The following is a 24576-nucleotide window of genomic DNA, read 5'->3' on the forward strand; positions in this document are numbered from 1 at the left end:
CATGGCAGCTAAATGATTTTTAATGTGTTTCTTTATTATACTAAATATGTGTAATGATAGGCCCGGGACACGATTTTCTCTTCTGTTTTGCTCTGACGGTGATCTGTTTTTCACTAGGGCAGCTTTTATCCAAGGTAATGTACTGTAGCATATAAAAGTCAAGCAATCAGTTAATTAATGGAGGAAGTGCCTTTGAATAATGACATCCTAATTATACTGAATGTACTGATAAAGCAAAACAAAAACATGTCTAGGTCATAATTAAAATAATAGATAAGAAGCTATTGTCTGCAAAAAAAGAAAACAGTATTTAATAATTTATTTTCATTACAATTAAGCACATTTAAGCCAAAATTCTCATTATCGTAATGTGTCTAGACTTAACTTTTTTATATAAAGAATTTGTTTGTTTTTTGATTGTCATTTGATTTAACATCATAAAAATATTTTGATAAATGGTTTTCAAATTATAGTTTAATTACAAATCCTGTTCTATTATTTTTGTCCTAATTATATATATATAATTTTTTTTTTTTTTTTTTTTTTTTTTTTACGGTAGTGAGAGATTTTTGTGTGGACAATGTGCTTAATTGACTCTTCACAAAGACCCCTTCGTTACTGCAATGTCTGTCAAGCCTTGCCGCTCTCACGCCACACATCCTGTTCTCACTTAATGAAAAATACATCATAGAGAAAAGAGGCATCTGACAACACACCGAAAGACAAGATAGAGCAGGTTACTTTAGGTATAAAACAGTCATGGCTTTAAAATGGTCTTCTTTTTTTTTAATTCAATCAATAAATACCATTTTATGGCTCTTTAATGTGTAATGCCTTAGTTCAATCAGCATGTCAACCGATCCTCTCTTCCTCTTTACTAGTTATAGCATGAAATAAACATGAATGAACATCAGAAGGTATCTTGTTTCAACCATGGAAAGACGTCAATACACATCATTTTTCAAGTTCAAATTTTACTCTCCTGACTGGTTTGATTGTCAGACAAAAATGGCAGATTCTGCGTTATGATTGGTCAGATCACCTGTCAATCAAACTCCCTCTAAGCGTAAAGTATCAATAAAATAACATAAAAAATATGACCCGGACATCTTAGGCAGGTGTCTTGAGAGATTTATGTTATAGCTACATTTCATTAGCGATCAAATGAACAAAGCACAGATGATAAAAGAGATTTTGTCCGTCTCAGATTTCCTCCTCCTCTCTGAATTCTTCTTTAAAAGTGAACTCTCTTTCAGGTCAGTGCTTCTGTTTAGACACACAGAGGCTTCCCGCTTCATATGACGACTAAATCTCCAAACTAAATAAATTTAATGTGTCACAGCATTTTCTTTCCCAGCCTCACCCAGCTGTCAGGATCTTCAGAAGAGAACATTTATTAGAAATAACTGATCAAAGAGGAGAGGGGAGAGTTCTGCATCCGGCTTTCTCTTTGGAGTAAAAACACGGCCCGCTGGGAGACAGAGAAGGGCTGTCCTTTGAACGCAGGTGTTCAGCTTTACGGATGTGAAACGACACTTTCTTCGCTCTGAACATCACTGTCATTTTAATGAGGAGACATTCATCAAAAAAACCCTCTCCCAGCTCTCTCCGAACTGACACGTTCTCAAAGAAGCTGATCGTGATAAATGGCCTTCCCAAAATTCCCATTCCTCCCTCAGCTTTTACCAAACAATTAAGAGGTTTTGGAGCGCAATTACTGACATTTAAGAAAAACTGAAAGTGGGTTTGCGGGAAAAGAGCAATGAGGAGAAGCCTGTAGGGAAATGCCATGGAATAAGGACATAAAAATAGGGATGAGGGCCTTTTGTTATGCAAACATGCAATTCATCTCTGTCTTTTCCTCTCCACAGATTGACAAGATTATGAGCTCCATAGGTGCTGGAATTGGCACAGAGTTGGAGGGGATTACGGAGGATCACTCAGGTTTGTGTGTGTGTGTGTGTCTGTGTGTGTGTGTTGTTGATTCATATAGGCAGTCATCCCACTACGTTTAACATATATCCATAACTATAGGGAGCTCATGGCATGATATGAATAATAACTACCGGCTGTGAAGTGTGCGGCACTGTGAGACGGGAGGGTTTCCTTCAGTAGTGTCAAAGACCCGTTCATAAACGGGGAGCTTTTTGAGGTGTATCCATGGTTACGGTGTGCTCTCCTCTCGTCACTGTGCTCTTCCTGTAGTCATAATGAGAGCAGGGGGACAAGAAGTGGATGGAGAGTTTAGACTCTAAGCACTGGTCTTGGGACAGTTTTTTGTTCGCAGTGGGAGCGAAAGGAGCATCTCCTTGACTGGAGATCAGTGTACTAAGATTCTCTCAGCGATGATCAATAGCGAAAAATTGTGAAAATCAAATCGCTAGAGCTAATAATGAAGACAATAATATTGTCCCCTTACCTCATCTCCTGTTTTTGCTCTTCTTCCGACTCTTCTCTCATTCTCTCATCTCACATCCTCTCCTTTTCCCTCTACTCTTGCCTCCTCTCCCTTCTCCCTTTGCCTCTTCTCTTGTTTCTCCCATCCCTTCCTCTCTTCTCTCTCCCTCTTTCCTCTTAACTCCTTTTGACTTTGATTTTGTCTCCTCTTTCCTCCTCTATTCTCCTTTGACCTCATTTTGTCTCTTCTAATGCTTTCTTTTCTCCTCCTCTACTTTTGCCTACTTTGCTCCTCTCCTCTTCTTTTCTCTTCTCTCCTCTCACCTCTTTTCTAATCCCAACCTCTCTTTTGCCTCTCTTCTCACCTTCTGTCCTCTCTTTTCTCCTTTGGGCTCTCCTCTTGTCTGTTGTCGCCTCCTCTCCAGTAATTATCTCATGGCTATCCTGTCCCCTGTGCTGTAGCCTCTCCTCTCATCTTTTCTTCCCTATTTTCCTGTCATTCTTTCTGCTCATTTCACCTCTTTTCCTGTCCCTTGCATTATTTGCCTTTACTCAAACCTCCCCCATTCTCTCCTCTCATTTGGACCATCTGATGTTGCTTTCCTCTTGCCTCCTCTCCTCTTGCCTCTCTCTCTTCTCTCCTTTTATTCCTCCATCTCTCCCACATCTCCCCTCACCCGTCCTCTCACCTTTTGCCTGTTTTCCCTACTTTCATCACTTCCTCTTGACTCTGCACCGTTTTTTTTTTCAGCACCTCCACTTTACCTCTCCTTCTCTATCTTTGTTTTTCTTTCCTCGCCACCTCAATTGCCCCTTTTTCTTCTTGCATCTAATTGTTTAATCTCCTCTCATCTTAACCCTCCTGATTCCTCCTTTCACCTTTTCTTTTGTCTCCTCTCCTCCTGTCTCCTCTCCATTCCTTGCTTCTCCTATACTTTTGCCTCTCCTCTCCTCTGCAGCGCTCCCTCATTTTTCTGTCCACAGAAAGCCCATTTGTGTAGCCATTCCACCAGTGCTCACAGACGCCCACAGAGTGTGTGTACATTTGGGAGGGAGCAACAGCAGCTTCTGCACTCAGACAAAGAGGCTGGGGTTGTTCTGATGGCTATTATCGGCAATGTGAGGTACAGCTAGTGGAAAGAAGGGAGGGAGAAGGAGAGACCGAGAGGGAGGGAGAGAGAGAGCGCACAGTGGCACAGGATGCAGAGGCATACAAATGAGTGTGGGAGTGCTGGAGAAACAGAAATCTACCAAGCAAGCTGCACACTGTCATTCCTATCCTCTTTCGCGAGCACACTCGCTTGTCCCCTCCAGGACGCGCAAACGCACACACACACACGCACACGCACACGCACATGCCTGCACTCTCCGCACATTGAGACACAAGTCGAGCAGCACAGTGTTGGTAATCCGCATCTCTCTCGCCTCTCTTGTGGATGTAATTGGGAGCCTTCAGCATGTCTACCTCCACAGCAGGCGTACTTCTCCACCAGCACGGACCCTAACGCTCACTCTCCCGAGAGGACCCTCTTCTTCTAATTTGCTCTCACTTTCTGTTTTCCTCCCTCTCTCAGCTGCCTTCTGAACATTACTTTCTTCTGTCCCTTGAAATCGCTTTCCTACCTCCTTTTTCTCATTCTTTCTGTCTCTCCCGTTTCCACTCGCGCTCTCCGTGGCTTGTTGTGCATGGCGGGTTCGTTTGACAGTCACTTTGCACGGAACATGATGTGGCAGTGCCAGCTCTCACAGCCGGACTGTCGCTGTTACCGGGTGGATGGCTACTCACTTCTCAAACGCCTCCCTCTGCACCCCTTGATAGGCCCCCGCTGCCCCGTCCAGTCCGTGGGACAGTGGCTGGACAACATCGGTCTCGTGCAGTACGAAAACCACCTGCTGTCTAACGGCTTCGACAACGTTCAGTTTATGGTGAGTGTCTCCTTCACACTTCCATCTCTGTCTTTCCCTGCGGCCAGTTTTCCGAGTGTGTCTTTTTTTCATTAGTCATCAGTTGCTTGTTGTGGGTGGTGTGGGTTTGCATGTGTACTTGAGTGTTTGTGTTCTCAGGTGAGCTGTTCTTTGATTATGTGAGACGTCCAGTATCTAAATCTTCTGTTACATCACACAATATTTCCTTGAATATTGTTATGTTTCTCACGTGAGTTTATGTTTCCTGTCTGCACTACCATATCAGCACTTTGGGAACTTTGGAACGCAACGAGATTTAATTAATTATACATTTTCATTATAAATATTTGATCTAACATGTCTAGTTTAGAAGATTACAGAAGTTTTAGTAACTGGGTGTTCTGTAACAGAACTAAATTATAGGAAAATAGAAATTGAACAAAAAACTGCATGTTATAGAAATAGAGTAAATGATACAAATTTGAATACATTTAAAATTGCATATAATATTGAACATTCTTTGTTTCATGCAGTGCTGCAAGGGTACTCATTGATGCATTGCATTCAAACACGTGGTTAACGTCACTCTTCTGACAAAGCAGAAAACATGTCCACCGTGGGTGTGTTCAGATGCATGAATGCTTTGCCTGGTTTGTGTTGCTGTGTGTTTGGGGAAGAGAGTGTTAAGGCAATACATCTTCAACTACCAAAGCAATCATAGTTGTTTTGGAGCACCTGTAGAGATGAAGGGGCAAGTTGGAAGATGATGTTTCCGGGGAAGAGTCGATCAATGCTGCCTGCGCATTTTTGATAACAAGTAAAAATCATCCCAGGCTTAGGTGTTTGTTTATGCTGTATAACTGATGGATCAGAATAGTGTATTTCACTGCTTGAGCTGGTCGACAAGCACGGTCGGCCAAAGAGTAATAATAATTGCTGGTAGGCCAAAGAAATCGTTCTTCTTAAGAAGCAATGTTATACTGTTTTTCCACAGGGTAGTGCAATGATGAACTGAAAGTGCACTGAAAACTACACAAGTTGTCATCAGTGACCCATTAACTAATTTTTTTAACACTTGTAACACACGCACAGTGGTCAGTGTAAAACAAACAGTATTCTGCAAACATTTGTTTCTTAATCAGTATTTTTGTCTTTTTTTGTACTAGAAATGTACTTAAACCCACATAAATGAGAGTCAAACTGATATTAAAGCTTGTTTTCAGATAATATATCCTGAATATATTTAATACTCCTTTAGCAAATTGTTTATTTGTTTTAAGTGTAAATCTAATAGAATTTAGAAGGAAAAAAATGGCCAGAGTAGTAAGAGAAACTAATTTTCAAGAATATGTCTGGAATTAAAGAGATAGTTCACCCAAAAACAAAAATTATTGTTCCAAACCTCTAAGAGTTTCTTATTTTTAACATAAAAGAAGATATTTTGAAGAATGCTATAATGAAACAGTTGATGGTTCCCATTGACTTCTATAGTATTTCTTTCCCTACTGTAGAGCTCAGTGGGGACCAACAACTGTTTGGTTCTTTAAAATATCTTCTTTTGTGTTCAACATAAAGAAACTCGTACAGGTTGGGGAGTAAACTACATGAGGGTGAGTAAATGATGCCAAAATTGTCATTTTTGGATGGACTATTGGACTATGTCAGTTAATTAAGTGTAAGATTTGAAAGCAGGACACAAATACTGATTAAGTGTACAATATTAAGAAACACTCAAGTGATCTTGCTGTTTTTAATGTACTATTAAGATCACTAGTTTCATCCTGCAAGCTTCTAGAACAGTGTCTTTAAGTAGATACAGTGATTCAATGCTTTGTTCTCTTGCAGTGTAAAGCTCTACGCTTTTAGACTTCTAATGTATTTGGTGCAGACTGTGGCTCTACCGAAAGACATGATTTCACAACTACTGCTGCTTTGCTTAAAGTATCTGTTGCTTTTCAGAAGGACGCATTTATTCTGAATGATTCAGTTACAAAAGCAGGTGACGTTTCCAGGTGAGCCACAGACTCATGGGAACTGTAGTCCATGCATGCAGGTATAAACTGCACTGAGCTGATGGGTAATGGAGCTGCGACTAAATCCTATACATTGTGTGACTGAATCGGATGCTCATGCATACGTTTGTGTGTGTAATGAGTCGTTTTGCGAGTGTTTAGTTGCTCATGCTGATTATCCTCCTCCAGCTCTGACCTGCATCCATTCCTGTGGTTGCCGAGGCAACAGCAGAGAGCAAAGAATAGAGTACAGAGTAGTTTAACTATAGAATATTTTATGAAATCTTTGTTCCCTTCCTAAATGTTCTCAAGGAAATGGATTCCGCTGTTTCCCCGCAGAGCAGTTTTTTTTAAAGGGTGTTAAAAACCTCCCGAAGCCAGTGTTGATTTGTCAGCACCGATCGTAGTGCCCACATTGACAGCTTTGACTGCAAGCAATAGAAAATACTGAACATGACCTTATCCAAGAGGTACGACAATCAAAACTCTATTTATAAACATTGTCACGCTGGTTCTCATTCATTAATAATTGCTCACAGTTCTACACTGGTTTCATGCTAAAGATTCACAACTTGTGCAGTAGCATGACATTGTTTTGGTTATAATATTGATGAATACCAGTTATTCTAAAGCAGGAATGTGTGTGCCTGTGGTTAGATATTAGTATAATACAAGCCTAACCATCTCTAAATAAGGGCTTTCTGTACAGGTGCAAACAATGAGAGAAAGATGTCACATAAGGATTTTGAATTGAATAAATAGCTTTTATATAGGATTGTGTTTTATAAGCTCACATTAGCCAAATGTTTTTTGTTGTTGTGTTTTTTTTTTTTTTTTTTTTTTTTGGAAAGAGCTAAAATTAATGACAAATGTACTATTTATACACTGCCATCCAAAAGTTACAGTTTAGTAAGAGTTTTTAAAAGGCATTAATAGTTTTATCCAGCAATGATGCATTCAGCTGGTCAAACATGACAGTTAAGACATTTACATTGTTCAAAAATTAGGGCTGTCAGTCTATTAAAATTTGGAATCTAATTAATTACACACTGTGGTGATTACTGATGAATTAAAATAATAAATTACATAGTAATCACAAATTAAATTTAGCTGTGAAATTACCCACAAAAGATCATTTAAAGCCATTTTGTGCTACATGAGAAAAGCAGATATTTGTTGTTTGTTTGTTTTTTGTTTTTTTGGGTGAACTATCGCTTTAATAAAAAATTTTATAAGTTATTTTCAGATTTCTTAAATTTTCATGTAAATATGAAATTATTATTTAGTTAAATGATACTCTGGAAATAAGAAACTAAAACTGCCAGTAGGTGGCAGTAAATGAATAAGTCATTGAGTCATTAATTTGATTGTTCAAATGGCAGAATTATTCAGTAATTAAGTAAATTCTGTCTTTATGAATGGGCCATTGAATCATTGGTTCGCCTGATTCATTCATACAGCGGATTCATTCAGAAATTGTGTGTTGCTGGGAGATGCACAACAGTTCTGCTGTGGCTTTAATTGGTATTATTTGTGTAGATAAATAACTGAGGGAAAATAAAACAATACTGTGTCTAAAATACATAGTATTAAGTTCTTATTTATTGAACTGTTGTATAAAATCGATATCACTTATGCTACTTGGGACACTTGTGTGATAGTGCACTCGTTGCTTGTGTGATATTGCTAAACTAATATGATACTGTAAATATGAGACAAAATCTCAAACAAGGGCGTTTGGCCCCAGTATTTAGAATTTTAGGGGCTTATAACTGCACTCTAAAGGCTTCTTCAAAGAGCAGTTGGGCTGTTTTTTATAATATATACACACATATATATATATATATATATATATATATATATATATATATATATATATATGTTGTTCTTTTAACCTTTTTTTATTCATCAAACAATTTGGAAAAAGAAAAAAAAAAAAAGTATCATGCACAACTGCTTCAACATTGATAATGAGAAATATTTCTCGAGCACCAGATCAGCATATTGGAATGATATCTGAAGGATCATGTGACACTGAAGACTGGACTGCTGAAAATTTAGCTTTGCCATAACAGGAATAAATTGCATTAAAAAGAAAAGCAGTTATTTGATGAACTTAATAGACTTCTTTTAAAAATCGTACTGACCCAGTGATTCAGTGGAAATGTGTGTTAATGGATCCTAAACATTTCCCAATGCTGTCACTGAAGACTAAAGGTACCAATGATGTCACTTTGCTCCCTTTTCAGTCTTGTGTACAGAAAACAATTATATATAAGCCTCCCAAACTTTTGACCCATTTTGACACATTGGTCAGACAAACATATAATCCTGCCCCAAACTCATGGCAATGGTTCAGTGTTGTCTCTGCACATTAAACTTGGATAAGTGTTTTAAAATGCAAAATAAATTGCACCCATCACCTTTAGTGTTTCAGTCCAGTCAGCAGTTCATTACTATGTAATTTTGTGCTTCTAACAAAAGCATCTCCTCCGGATGAATGGGACATCTGGATGAGCCACAAAGACACACAATCCCTGTTTCTCTGGTCTCTGTAGGATGGAGCTTCTGAAAGGCCTTCAGATACAATTAATATTAGATTGAGGTCTGCAGCTTCTTTCTGATGTGTGGGGCTTGTAAAGTTCCTCTGCTTGAATGTTGAAGCAGATATATACTGTATATAAGATGGACTGCAGTGGGTAGTCACTTGTTCCCTTGGTATTAGGAAGAGCGTGAATACGGCACTGGCCCGAAACATTTAGTTGGAACCAATGTGTCATTTTAAAAGAAACATTTTAACAGTTCATTCAGTCTGAAAGAGCCAGGCAGCAGAATTTCCTCAGAGTGAGTTAAGTGCCGGAGAGATGAGAGCGGTGCCTCACTTCAGGACTTCAGGGAGTTTTGAGATGAACAATTTCGCGTCATGGGGCTGGTCATTTATCTTACTCTGAACTTGCTATGAGGGTTTGAGATGCTGTTGTTTCATGAGCTGTTATATTCTTTCACCTTCACACTGTTGGAATGATACTACAATCACACTGTGGTATTATTTTAGTCATTTGCATTTTGATTTTATTAAAAGAAATGTGATCAAGACGTTTTATAGTGGACACTTTTCCCTACTTGAAGACCTTTTAGAGAAAGTTTGGTGGTGATTGACAGACTGGTTGATGAGAATGGGTTGTGGCAGTTTATTGCAAATGAATGTTTTTTTTTTTTTAAGAAATGTGAAGTTCTACACAGATTACTTTTTGTGGCATCACATAGCCACACAGTTTCCGATTGCGTGAATTCCTTCACTGGTGTTTATGAAACACAGGCGTTTTATTTTGTTTTGTTTTTTTGTTTTGTTTGACTGATGGATTGGTTACACAACTATTTTTGTGGTTTACTAATAATAATGTTTAACACATCTGCATTCAAACAGTTAAAAGAATGCAGATTATTTCTCTTTTAAGGGCTAAACAATGAAAGGTTGCATTGATTTAAATACATTCAATGTTTTTAAACATATTCAAAATGCAGTGGTCTCAACTTGACCTTTGTATTGCAAATGACCTGGAATTATCAACTGTAATTTCAATTCAAACATCATTTTCTTGACCCATTATTTGACCAAACTGCTAAGAGTTCAGACATTTTTACACAAGCTTGGATTAAATGTGTATTCATTTACATGATGAAAACTTAATGCCACTTGCTGAATTAAACATGCAGTGTAATGTGACAGCAATGAAGTATAATACTCTTGCAATTCATACTGTGCTATTAAAAAGAAAATAGCAGGCAGTATGCAGTGAGCAGCAAGCAGTGTGCTTCCAGCAGGTCTGTGCTGTGACTGATTAGTAATGTCTTGGGACACCTGCAATCAATCTAACTCTACTCGGCATGCCAGTATTGTGGTGTGGATTGTAGTGCGGTGAATGGAGCAGATGCTGGTGCTCTGAAGTGATTTCATCAGCTATATATGTGACCATGGACTAGAAAAACTGTCATAAAGGTAAATTATACATCAATATAAACACAAACTGAATAAATAAGCTTTCCGTTGGGGTGTAGTTTGTTCGGATCTGACAATATTTGGCAGAGATACAACTATTTGATAATCTGGAATCTGAGGTTGCAAAAATACAAAATAAAATCTAAATATTGAGAAAATCGTCTTTAAAGTTGTCCAAATGAAGTTCTTAGCAATGCACATTACTAATCAGAAATTAAGTTTTGCTATATTAACAGTAGGAAACTTGTCTTCATGGAACATGATCTTTACTTAATATCCTAATGATTTTAGGCATAAAAGAAAAATCGATCATTTTGACCCATTCAATGTATTTTTGGCTATTGCTACAAATATATTCCAGCGACTTACAGTAAGACTGGTTTTGTGCTCCAGGGTCACATTTTTTACTTGAGTGGGATCATCAAGGTTATCCAGCTTTGTGAAATGGTAGACACATCACTTTCACCTTATGTTTCCATGTGTATCTCTGTTTTTGTTATGTTTTTTGGTAGATGGGGAAATCACTTAGATACTATTAATCCTATGGGGAAAGAACCGCGTGTGTGTGTGTGTGTGTGTGTGTGTGTTTGTTAGGAATAGAGCGTTTTTTCAGATCTCTGGCCCTGTTGGATCGGAGGTTGATTTGTTCTGATTGGAGTAACTGAAAGGTCATTAAAGGTGAAACCCAGCATGAAACAGCAGTTGCTTAATAGTGTGTCTGTGTGTGAGACAGCATGTGTTTTTGTTCACCTGTGCACATCAAGTTGTGGATCTCCTGATTGTGTTGCTCATGTGATCTGAAGAGGCCAATTTTTTAATTAGAGCAAATTGTCTCTTTTGCCTTATTTATTATGTGTCAATGTAAATGAGATGGATTCTGTCCAAGAAAAAATGATGATACATTTATTAAGATTATTTGTTTGATTCTTTTGTTACTACTTCAACAGGTGTCATTGTTGCAGTGAACCCAATTCCAAAGTGTTCCAAAATATTACAGCATTTTATTTTTATTTTTTTTGTTTGTTTGTTTATTAATTTGCATTATTATTGCTATTATTGTTATTATTTGTTTTTATTATCATTAATATTTGTATGTTTTGTAACTACTTAAACAGATGTTATTGTTGAACCTTTACACTAGTACAAATTTTCTTTTTCTTTTTTTTACTGTAGGGTAGTAATGTCGTGGAGGACCAGGACCTGCTAGAGATCGGGATTTTAAACTCTGCCCACAGACAGCGATTTCTTCAGGCTATTCGCCTGCTCCCCAGGGTGAGTACAGACATCGGGGACGTCGTAGGGCTCCCACAGGCTGCTTTCAGCTCCAAAAATATCAGCTAACAATGCGTTTGGAAGCAAATTTGTAATTAAAAATGTTCTTTCTAACAGTTTTGAGCGCCAGCAAATAGTAACCAGTGGCTGTGAAGCTCTAAAGATGATAAACTCGGGCTTCACTTCCCGGTTATTGCAAATGTACTAGCTCACACATAAAAGGTTGATAAGTTACGGTCAGGCAATCCTGATGGGAGCATCACTGACATCAGTGTCACACAAAGACACTGAACTGAAGAACACTGTAATGAAATATTATACGTGATACGTGTGTCATGGATTTCATTACCAAATGAGGTTTCATGGTATCCACATTTATCACACACACTTCCCAGGATGCACCCTCCCCTAAGAATAGTCCATTTAAGACCCCCTCTAGAGTAATCCAGCAAAGCTTCTGGCATTGAGTGTGTGCGTTTGTGCAGGAGACCCCACGTCAAATAAATCTCATTTGTGTCCCAAACAACCTTGCACTCCCTTTCTCCTTCACAATCTCTGAAAGGACACAGCAGAGGGGAATGGTTGTGTTTTGATAAGATAGAAAGAACACACACACACACACACACACACACACACACTAATGTGCAAACACGCTTTTATTCAAACAGATGTGAAAACCTCAAACATGAGCCGAATGGGGAGAGTTTAGAGGGATAGTTCAGCCAAAAAAATTAAAATTCTTTCATCATTTATTCATCCTCAATTTGTTAAAAACTTACGTGACTTATTTTTTCTGTGTAACACACAAACAAAGATATTTTGAAGAATGTTCTTGTTGCTCATTTCCACATTAGAAAAGTGAATGTGGATTTGGGCTCCAGTAAATGTCTTCTGAAGACATGTAATAGCTTTTTAGGAAGAAAAGATCCAATTAAAGTCACTTTCTTTTTTCACTATAATCAACTCAAGCTCATCGGACCTGATGTCTATTAAGTTACATTATATGGATAAGTAGATGATGACAGAACTTTCATTTTAGGATCAAAATGAAAATTATTGCTTTAAAAAGAAGTAGAATTTAAGATTAAGGACAGGAAATGGTATGTGTGTAAGAGAGAGATATGAGGACTCATATAAAACTCAACTTTTAGTCTGCAGTCAGCGCTTTCAAACTCTGTTTTAGCTGATAGCTTCTCTCTGTCTGCATTTATATTTATGCATTTGGCAGATGCTTTTATCCAAGGCCTGTGTTTTCAATATACTGTATGTTATTTTATCAGTAAATATGGGAATTATTCCCTAGGAATACAACACAGTTTTGTTTTGTTAGCTTGTCTGTCTCCTATTTATCGGCTAGACCAGCGCCAAATCAATGTGGACCAGAATGGAAATTCATGCTAGGAGTCCCAGCAGGTGTTTCCAGCACAGAATAACAACATGCTAGACCTCTTCATTTATAACCCAAACTGTGTCCAGCCTCTGGATTTGTTACTGATGTGGTAGTTTAACAGTTGTTTCTATGTTTAAGGTGCGGCCCATCGGTTACGATGGAAATAACCCCACCTCAGTGGCAGAATGGCTGGAGTCTCTGGAGCTGGGAGACTATACCAAGTCTTTCCTCATCAACGGCTACACCTCCATGGAGCTGGTCAAGAAGATCTGGGAGATCGAGCTCATTAATGTAAGTCCTGCTTTACCTCACTTCCTGTCTTCTGAAGTTCTGATGAAACTGAGTTCTAAAAGATTAATTTGGGTTTGAATTGGAAGGTTTACAGTCAAGTGAAATATCAGGGAAATAAAATAAAAAACATAACTGGGGAAATTGTGAATAAATCTTAAATGTTTTGATTATATATTACTGTATAATAATATTTTATTGCACTCAGTGTAAAATGACTTCACACACATATATATATATGTTATGTGAATGTGTGAACCCTGTATTTAAACACACACACACAGTGTATTTAGCCATATATTCTGTTATTGTTGTGTTAGTGCTGTTGGAATGAAGCTGTCTTTTGAAACAAGATTTGCTAGAGGACCTTTGAAATGACAACCAGAGGTTGAGACATCGTTCTGACATCCTATTGGCCGATTTGTCATAATAGAGTTTCGGCTGGCTCTGAATCTTGCCTGTAATTGTGTTTGTTTGATAAACAATCCTGTCCGATCTGTCTTGCTTTCGACTGCAGCGAAACCACAGATATAATAGTAGCATCTCTGGTATGACACTAAACAAGAAGAAATTTCAGGGCAACTTGATCTGTTTTTGAGCGTAGCCTGCATGTTTGGGAAGTAGCCTATTTTAACTTTCTAAATGTCTGCAGACTGCTATTGATGCAATCGATTGATCTCTCTGGAGTTTATCAGCCAAATAAAGGCTTTTTTTTAACCTGTAATTCAATAGTTATTCCTGCAGCCCATGTGGTTAAACAGAAATAGTGAATGCTTGCTGGATTTTTTCCCGTGTTTGATAAAGATAGATGGGATGTTTGATGACAGTGAGATCACGTGATGTGTTGCTTTAACAGATATGGTGTTAAATGACTCTAATTACAGCCTCACGTATGCTAATTTCACTCACTTTCAGCCGAGGGAGGGAAAGAGAAAAGGAATGAGCAGATTATATAATAATGTGGGATGTGATTTCTTTAGCTCTCTCAAAAAAAAAAAAAAAAAAACACACACACCTACTCACTGTGGAAAGTAACTGAAATGCTGCAATGGGAATAAACCCATGGTTTGGCCACAAGAGGGAGCCAGAGTAAGGAATTATTGGTTTTATAGTTTTGAATGGATACATTAAGCAAAATTTTTTGTTAGAGATTTTTTTTTTTTTTTTTTTTTTTTCTGATGTTAGCAGAATGTTGCTTAACGCCACTGTACATATAGGAAGTTTTGCATTTTATGATTGTGGTATGGTAAATAAGTACTTGACTTTAAAAGTTAAATCGAACATTTTGTCAAATCTTTTTTTCTCAAACTGTTGTTCTAATCGTTTGTTTTCTTTCTGTGGAATGCAAAAAGCGAAGTTTAGAAGAATGTTAATGCTGCTTTTCGATATAATAGACACTGATGCAAACTGCAGCTGTCAAGCTCAAAAAATGGACAAAAAAGTATCATACTCTTTATAAGTTTTCTGAAGCCATATGATAACATTTGTTTAATGGAAAAACTCTCCTATCTCATCTGCATTTTGACCAGTGTTATTTAAAACTATTGTTTGAAACTGCAAAGGGTCTAATGTTATTTGTGTATGTCATTATAACAACAAAACAATGTGCTTGCAGTGATTTTTAAAATGTTCGTTTTTCTCAAAAACACAAAGATTTACATTCATGCTGCTCACATATTTTGTACATTCATGCTGCTCACATATTTACACATTAATATGTTTTTAAGAAACTGAAAAAAAAAAAAAAAGAAGAATTCCAGGGCACATCAAAACTTTTCCTGGGCCCCAGAACACCCTCAGATCCTACAGGGTTAATTGAAGATGACCAAATAAAATATGTGACCCTGGACCACAAAACCAGAAATTGAAATTTTCTAAAAGCCGAGTAAAACACATTTCCATTGATGTATGGTTTGTTAGGATGAAAATCTGGAATCTAAGGGTGCAAAATAATCTAAATAATGATGATTTTTAACTCATATGATGTATTGTTGGCTATTGCTACAAATAAACCTATGCTACTTATGGCTGTTTTTTTGTAAAAAAAAAAAAAAAAAACTGTACTAAAAAATAAATAAACATAAATTAAATCTAACTAAATATAAATACTGAAAAAAAAGGATTAAAATGACGAAAGTACATAACAAAATCACTAAAACTTACAGCTTTGAACTTTTAAATGAACAATTCTATTGATTATATAATAGTATATAAATAATACTAAGATAACACTGTTTTCCACATGCATTAGTCACTGATCATATTTGTCAAACCTAAACATTTTTGATTAATAACTTATGGTTTGTTCCTCACAGAAAGCTACTGTACATTCAAAAGACTTGATATATCACACAAACCTTATGGACTATACTTTTAAATAGACTGCAACCCTATTCACTTAAATGCGGAGTCCCACAAAGCTTCGTTTCAGTAGTCATGTCAAAGCAGTAACTAAATCAGCATATAATCATCTAAAAAAAACATTGCAAGAATTAGATGTTTTGTTTCCAGTCAAGACTTGGAGAAACTTGTTCAAGCCTTTATCACCAGCAGGGTTCCTATTGTAATGGGCTCCTCACCGACCTTCACAAAAAGACCATTAGACAGCTGCAGCTCATCCAGAACACTGCTGCCAGGATTCTGACTAGAGCCAGAAAATCTGAGCATATCACACCAGTCCTCAGGTCCTTACACTGGCTTCCAGTGACATTTAGGGTTGATTTTAATGTACTTTTACTCGTGTATATAAATCACTCAATTGCCTAGGACCTAAATACATAGCAGATATGTTCACTAAATATAAACCAAACAGACCACTCAAATCATTAGGTTTGAGTCGGTTAAAAATATCAAGGGTTCACACAAAACAAGGGGAGTCAGCTTCCAGAAGAGATCAGAAGTGCTAAAACAAGAGTCACATTTAATTGCAGACTCAAAACTCAGCTCTGTTTAGCTGTAAATTTATTGAATGAGCACTGTGCAATGTCCGAACTGATTGCATGTGGGTGAATAAATTAAGGCTAAATAATTATTACTGCATGGAAAACTATCCCTTTAACACAAGCTCATACTGTTTGAGAAGAAAAAAAAAAAGAAAAAAAGAGGAGGTGGATATTCACAGATTGATCTTTTATGACACTGTGTGTGTGTGTGAGAGTGGTTGAGCTGTTCAAGGAATGGGACATTCTGAACTTTCCCTAATGAGCCTCGCTTTAGACGGATCACAGAGTGCCTCTGTCTCTCGGGTCCTGAACTCTCTGCTGTAAATGAGATTGAGAGAGTGGAAGAGAAGACACTTTATGCAGTGTAGTACACAGCAGTGCCCTCGTCTCGAGCCAAGAAGAGGAAATGGGAGACAGGACAGAATACTGCCTTGTTTTCAGGTTTCCTAGAGAATGTCATCCTTAAAATGAAACATGGTGACTGATAGCACAGCAGTAGCATTGTGGTTCAGAGACTAAGAAGCGTCAGTGTAAAGAGAGGCAGGGGAGAAGAGAGAAAGAGGGCAATGGGAGAGAGAAATAGCATCTGTGAAGGGAGCCAGATTAAATCAGCTCATAAACGCTCAGCACAACAGATGCCAGGGCTGCTGGACTAGACAGTGAGAGATGTGTGTTATTGCTGTTCACAAACATAATTACACAAGCCCACTGTGGCTTAATAAGGTCAAAGTTCATTTTATACCAAATTTTGCACCTAATAGGTTTTTATAAAGAAGTATCTCATGCTCAACAAGGCTGCATTTATTTGAAAAGAAAACAGGGATATCATGAAATATTCATGTAATTTCAAATAACTATTTTAATATGTTTTAAAATGTTATTTATTTTGGCAAAGCTGAATTTTCAGTCCGTGGTGTCACGTGAACCTTTCTTTCTGTCAGATCTTTCTACAATGCAAGTTTTTTGCTTGTGAAACAGTTCTTATCATCACCAGTGTTGAAAACAGTTGTGCTGCTTAATATTTCAAATGTTTAGAACGGAAAGTTCAAAAGAATAGCATTTATTTAAAATAGAAATCTTTTGTAACATTTTAATGTCTTTACTCGTACTTTTAAACAATTTAATGCAACCTTGCTGAATAATAGAATTTAATTTAAAAAAAAAAAAAATCGTACTAACCCCAAACTTTTGGGTGTACTAAATGTCTGTGTATAATGTCACTAATATTACTGTCTCATATGTCACTACTGCTGCTTGATTCTATTCATAGAAAATAACTAAGAATAATCAAGGAAACCCCTTTTAATGATCCAAAATGTTTCATGAATTAGCTTAATCTCACAATTTTATCGACTGAGACCAGCCTATTATTCATTTTATTCCCAAATCCCACATCTCGGCCTATTCTTTATGTAACTTTCTGGATGTCATGTATGTTTGCAGCTGTAATACACCTTCTGTTCACTAGGTGGCGCCATCGCTCTTTTTTTGGCCAGTGGACTATTTGAAGATGTACGATTCAAAATTAAAATATCGATGTGATAAAGAATGTTTACTTTGCCGGTGCATTGATAACACTTTCAGCCCTGTTTTCTTATTCTAAGCACATATTTATTTTTACACGGACCTGGCATGGATTATTTTAGCATTCAGCTGGCAGAAATGACTTTTTTTTTTTTTCTGAGTTTGCTCGGTGTCTTGTGAGTAGGGCTAGTTTCATTTTGAAATTAAGAAACAATATAATTAAGACTGTATTTTGATTCTGAACAGTTCTGACAGGGTTTTTGCCTCCTGAAGGAGAAGCCGAGTGATTCAGTGTGAGCAAGCAGAGACATTGACGTAAAGCAAACAGCCTCTTTAAACAAAGGCAGCTGATGTCAGTCGTCGAAGCTTTGGTGTTTTTATGTTTCTTGTATGTCTCCAACAGTGTCATTCCATGCATGTAAGAGCCTGTATATGAGTGTGTATATAGCACATCAGTGAGTGGTAGGCTTGCGTGTGTGTGTGTCCGGCCTCAGGGTTACCACAGGCATTCATCTGATAATATTCATAACAGGGCTCAACATGTCTGCATTCCCAAGCAGCTCAGTTATTGCTCTCATCACTTTAAAAAAAAAGAAAATCTTTCATGAAAATGGACTTGTGAATGGTTTACCATTTTCATCTAATTTATGTGTTCATATGTATGTACAGTATGTATGTTTCTTATGCTCATCAAGGATGTATATATTTACAAAATATTCTGAAATATTATTGCAATTTAAAATAACAGGTTCTATTGTAATACACTTTAAATTATAATTTATTTCTGTAAAGCAAAAACGCTAAATTACTCCAGTCTCCAGTGTCACACATTATCCTTCAGAAATCATTCTAATATGCTGAATCATAATCATTTTATAATAAAAGACATTTTTCCAGATGTGATACTTTTTTCAAGATTCTTTGATAAATAAAAAGCTATAAAGAACAGTGTTTATTCAGCAAGGCTGAAAATGGATAAAAAGTGATGGCAAAGACTTATGTTGTTAGAAAAGATTTTTATTTTGAATAAATGCTGTTCTTTTCAACTTTTTATTCATCAAAAATGGTCCAAAATAATAAGAAACAGCACAACAGTTTCGACACCAATAATAAATCAGCATATTAGAATGATTTCTGATCATGTGACACTGAAGACTGAAGGAATGGCTGATTAAAATTCAGCACTCTTGTCACAGAAATAAATTCTATTTTAAAGTATATTAAAATAGGGAAATAATATTAGAAATTGCAATAATATTTAACATTTCTGCATTATTGTATAAATAAATACAGCCTTGATGAGCATAATAGACTTACTGAAAAAAAAATCTTACTGAACCCAAACTTTTGAACGGCAGTCTATGTAATGCATATCTATTGATCTATATAATTATTTTTTATCATTTATTATATTTACTTAATAATTTGACTTTTCTCACATTCATACACTACATTCATTATTTCATATTAATAGATTTTTAATGACTTTATCACTTATATATAGATTGAACATCATGAGCTTAAGCTCCGAACGAAATGCGTCCAAACCATTCTGGAATAGTTTTAAACCAAATGGATCATTTGGCCGCCCATGGTCGCGCGGTCACAAGTCTGTGGCTTTTTTAAAGCACGCTCATATTACAATAAAGCGGTTTTGATTAGTTTTTTCTTAATCCAAAAAATTTCTGGTTTGAGCCGGGATGGTTTTCTGTTGGACTTTGAATAAGGTCAGTCTCCATCAGTTTATGTGAATGGTTTTGGATACAAGACAGAAACACATAAAGTGCTTAAATTGTCTTTTTCTGAATTGTACGGTCTGTATTTTTAGCGCAGCTCTGATTGTTACCATTGCATTTAATGTATTTAAATAGCACTTGCTCTTACTTGTCACATGCTGTGCCAAGTTGTGTTTCTCGCCAGCCGCTGGTTTATGTTTGCCGTGCTCGGGCCGTGTTAGTAGGCGGTCAGAAGTCATTTAGCTCGTAATAATAGTTTAGCTCGTTTTTTTTTTTTTGACAAATGTTACCCGGTTGGCGTGACTGCTGGCTTTAGTTACCATAGAGACAGCTTGCGTGAAGTACGAATGATTCAAAACTGACGTGTGTGTGTGTGTGAGTAAGTGTGTAAGGGCATGTGTCCTTTACGTGTGCGTGGTCCAACACTTACGATTCACAGACTCTTTGTGTGTGTGTCATAATGCGCTTCCTTGTCCTTTGTGTTGCAGTCCTGTTTTCATTACTTCCTGTCACCTCTCCAAACACACAGATTGCAAATTGTCTTTTCTTACACTAGCAGATGGCTACTGCCTTCGTTAACACAGCAGACCCATCAAACACACACACACACACACACACACGGTCTCCCCATTTTTTTTTTTTTCTGTCTATCTGTTCTTTCCTTTTGGCACCTGTATTACACTCCCTCACACCTCAACAGTGATGAAAAACATTTGCTTTAATACCAAAAGACACACTGAGGGCTGTTCTGTACTGTATATGTAAGTGTGTGTGTGTGTGTGTGTGTGTGTGGATGAGTGTGGGTGGGTAGGCCTGTGGGTTCATGTTTTGAATTGACGCATACTGACACACGTTCTTGTGGTGGGGGTGTGTACAAATCCTGCTGATGGGTATCAAGATGATCCAGCGGCCCGTGAGAGGCCTGCTTCTTAAGGACGGCTAACAAGCACACTCATAAAAATAGATGAAGCATGACGTTCATGGAGGAGGCTTGGGTTTCAAACAGTAAAATGTATTTATTACACGGCTCAGTGGAACACTGGATTCTGATTGGTGATTTTGCGGTCAGATATTTTTGTGTAATGATCACCGAACCGTATAATTGGCCATTGGCCGTTTTTTTTTTTTTACCATGTAATAAGTGTGTCTGTTTTGTTAAAACTGCTTTTGATTTATTAACTGGTTTATTTTGTGATAATGACTGTGTGACTTTATGCTTTACACTACTGTTCAAAAATTTGAGCTTAGTAAGATTTTGAAAGGGTTCTCTTATGCTCACCAAAGTTGTATTTACTTGATCAAAAATATAGTAAAGATTTGTGACATTCTAAAATATCATTACAGTATAAAATAACAGCATTGGCATCATTACTCCAGTCCTTAAGGTCACATGATCCTTCAGAAATCTTTCTAAAATGCTGATTGTGTACTTATAAATATTAATGTTTCTTATTATAATCAGCGTTGAAAACAAATGTGCCGCTTAATATTGTTGTGGAAACCAGTATTTTTCAGGATTTCTTTCAAAATAAAAATATTGCTGATCCAAAATTTTCGAATGGTAGTATATATCTGCCACATAGGTACATCATTTGTGCATAAACTCTCTCAGCCGGTAATGAAACAAAATATTAATATTATTAGTATTATAAATACCTTCAGTCTTGGGTAAAAATTCAGCGCACTCCGAGCTGATGAACTATATCAATGTTGTTTTTATTTTGGCCAATAACAAGTAAATATCCAATATAAACAAAACATAAATCAATAAAACACATGACTATAAGCTGGAGTAAATGTAGCCATCACAACATTAAAATATAGAGTATAGAAACATGAATAGTCATTTAAAATTGGCTCAAGATTACATTTAACAGACTTTATAATTATTAATGTTTGAAAGATTAACTTAAGCATTAGATGTATTCTCAGCAAAGATATCTTGATAAATGAGTTCGAGCACTGTCTAAATGGTGCAAAATAAATATTAAATACTGGTTGATTGAAACCAATAGATAATGACACAAAACTCTTAATATTGGCCGATAACCAATAGGTCCAGAAACATTGTGAATGCACATTTTGATGCAAATATTTTTTGTGCTAGTGAGTCAAGTCAGGAGCGCTGCTGCAGAATCTATTTCTGTCAGGCGTCTTTTTATAAACTACAGTATATGTGCATGTATATCCCTCACACATTTTGAATGTCGAGAGCCAGAACTGTTACGTTGGTGTACAGTATGTCTACCAGTCTTAAGGTGTAAAGACAGACCATAAGCCAAATTGTTTAAGGCTATTTCCCGCTGCCCCAACAAACAACAACTTCAGCACTGGATCAGCTTGTTAATCCCGTTTATGTTAGTTGGTTGGATGACAGTCATGTTTCACAACAGTCAACTCTATAAATGTTGTCAGCTGGGCTTAAGATGTTTTAAACGAGGTCCAAATGAGACCAGGATGAATGAATTGCAATCTTACTGCAGTGTGCGGCAGCTGAGCTCTGGAACTCACATTAAACAATGAAGAGAGAGAGAGAGAGAGAGAGAGAGAGGAAAGAGATATGAGAGAGTGAGGCGGAGAAAGCCAAGCGTGAGTTAAGGACGTTCAGTCTCCCGTCTCACACACTAGCGCTGCTTCATGAGCCGAGGAAACGGTCACCTGCGCTGCACTCCCGCTACGGCACGCGAACGCAGCGGCTCCTCGCTGGATGGGAGCAGGGTATCCATAGTAACCAGGCGGAGAGCGCAAGCGAGGAGCGAGAGGAGGAGGGTGACGTGTTCAGACACAGAGCTTTGCTGCTGGAGTACAAACCTCTGCTGTTTTATAGCGTGAGGAGAGTGGAGAGTGAAAAACACCTTCATTCTCGTAGAAGTATGCATGTAGGTTTGAGCTTTTATGCTGTATAGGAGAGTTAGCAGGTCAGGACCCTCGCAAGGGCTCTTGGATGTTTGGGGACGGAGGACTTGACTGAGCAGATGAGCGGCCAAACTCGGGGTAAGTCACTGGCACTAGAGGAAGAGTGAAGCAGAAGGTGCATTAGAAGGGATTGTGCTGTTGTTTTTTAGTTGAATGCACTGTTAAAGCTTTTGTTCTCACTTGCTGCAGTACAAGCCGCTGTTTCCTGCATTCCTGCTAAACATTTGCTGTTGCTTCTATGTGTCTTGTCAGTGAGTGATCCGTTGTCCCTCAACTACTTTGCACCATGCTGTAGTTTCTTTATTACTTTGGTGATTTTACGCATCGTGCTCGGTTATACGCTGTTCGATTGGTGTGATGTGTGTATGTACTCGTGCAGTGGTGTATGCATTAGTGTGAGTTTGCGTATGTGGTTGGTTGACATTTCAAATAGTTTGGGACGGAGCAATGCTTTTCACACCGCAGGACATGTGGGCTTCCTAGGAGAATTGTTTTTGGAATTATGAGCACATATTAATTGAGCTACATGGAATATTTTCATTGTAATATATATATTTGTCACACTAAAGGAACATAAAAAAAATAGTCAAGGGAAAAAATGGATTTGCATTATATTGGAACCATACAGTGTCAGTTATCGGCTGATGTTAGAAATCTTTTTTTTTTTTTTTCACCTTTCACTTTTTTTTTCCATCAACCTGATTTTACATTTATATTATGTTTCCTGTCACCTAATATTATTTTAAAGTTTATCTTTAAGAAGACTAGGAATTGATGTAATCTTTGCAAAACTCAACAAGAATATACACTTTTAATACATTTTGTGCTTTTTAGTTTTTCTTATTAATCATTGTTTAAATGAATATTTTTGGTTTATTGTGATTTATTTATAAATGTATTTTATATTGATTTATATTATTTTATAAATTATTTATTTATATAATTTTAATGTTTATTATTTATTTCACAATGTCATTGTTTTATATTTTATATTTTTATAAAAAACAGTATTGTGGTTTATTGATAAATGTATTTTATATTTATATTATTTTATAAATTAGATGTATACTTTTAATGTTTATTATATATATATATATATGTGTGTGTGTGTGTGTGTGTGTGTGTATATATATATATATATATATATATATATATATATATATATATATATATATATATATATATATATATATATATATGTATATGTGTATATATATATATATAATATTTTTTTTTATACATATTTTTTTCTTAATAAAAGAAATCTAATTATAGTTCAGGTATATACACACACACACACTCATAGCACATGCCTAAAAAATTATGAACAACATTAATGGTTACTTTATAGAACTTATGTACACTTTCTGTGATACATTCACTATATCATTTTTACCCTTTAATACATTTCTCGTAGTTGTGCTCACGTGTGTGCTTGCCTTTAGGACGTTCTAAAACCGAAGTGTTAACGTAATCTGTAGATGGCACAGCAGTGAGGATGACTATGCCTTGGGATGAAGAGGCAGGCAGACGTCTCCATTAGGCTGCATTAGCTCATTTCTGCAGTCAGCAATGAAAGAGTCACGAAGGATCAGAAGGGTACAGCAGTGAGGTGGTGTTGCATAATGAAAGTGGGACCCACTGTGCTATGGATCAGCACTGGTGTAGACGGAATCTCACAGCTACGCCATCCACATGTGGATGGGGCTTGGGGTGTAAGCTTTCTCATAACACAAATAAAGCTGCCAATAAGCTGTGAAGTCTCAGAGGGTGCGGCAAAATGTTCTCACAGAGCTTTTCTTCCTTTTTAACTTTGCTGGAGGCTAGATATTTGGGATTTTTTGGGGAAGGTTTTTACCGGGGTGGGGCTTTTTATGTAGTTCACTTCAGTTCCAGATGGTTTTCCCGTCAGTGGAATAAAGAAAGAAGCTGTTTGCTCTAGTTTCACACACCTTGCAACAAATGGCAATTATGAGTCTGGGTGTACAGCACTGCAGTGTGGCCTGACAATGCATACTTGTGGATTCAGATAAATTCTAGAATAGTTTGGTTAATTTTACACCTAACTACAACTGATAGGTGAATATAAACCAAGTTACAATCAGAGTTTGAAAATTGCTAATTTTTTAGTTTTGTTTTGTTTTTTGAGCCAATCACCTGCGCTGCAGATACATTACATTACAGCATCATGATC

The 24576-nt window shown here is 36.9% G+C and overlaps 1 protein-coding gene across 5 annotated transcripts in view; it reads left to right on the plus strand.

Moving 5' to 3' along the window:
* Positions 1–24576, plus strand: part of LOC113062556 (ankyrin repeat and sterile alpha motif domain-containing protein 1B) — a 124002-nt gene that overhangs the window by 72459 nt on the left and 26967 nt on the right. For 4 of the 5 annotated variants that reach the window (XM_026232504.1, XM_026232481.1, XM_026232488.1 and 1 more), the window contains exons 13-16: positions 1872–1944; positions 4217–4323; positions 11488–11586; positions 13115–13267. In XM_026232504.1, the coding sequence (XP_026088289.1) occupies positions 1872–1944; positions 4217–4323; positions 11488–11586; positions 13115–13267 (432 nt within the window). Of the gene's footprint in view, positions 1–1871; positions 1945–3340; positions 4324–11487; positions 11587–13114; positions 13268–24576 lie in introns of those variants that run through there. The other variant, XM_026232512.1, reaches the window with a different exon arrangement.

The sequence above is a fragment of the Carassius auratus genome, chromosome 4 (genome assembly GCF_003368295.1).
Source record: "Carassius auratus strain Wakin chromosome 4, ASM336829v1, whole genome shotgun sequence".
NCBI lineage: Eukaryota > Metazoa > Chordata > Actinopteri > Cypriniformes > Cyprinidae > Carassius > Carassius auratus.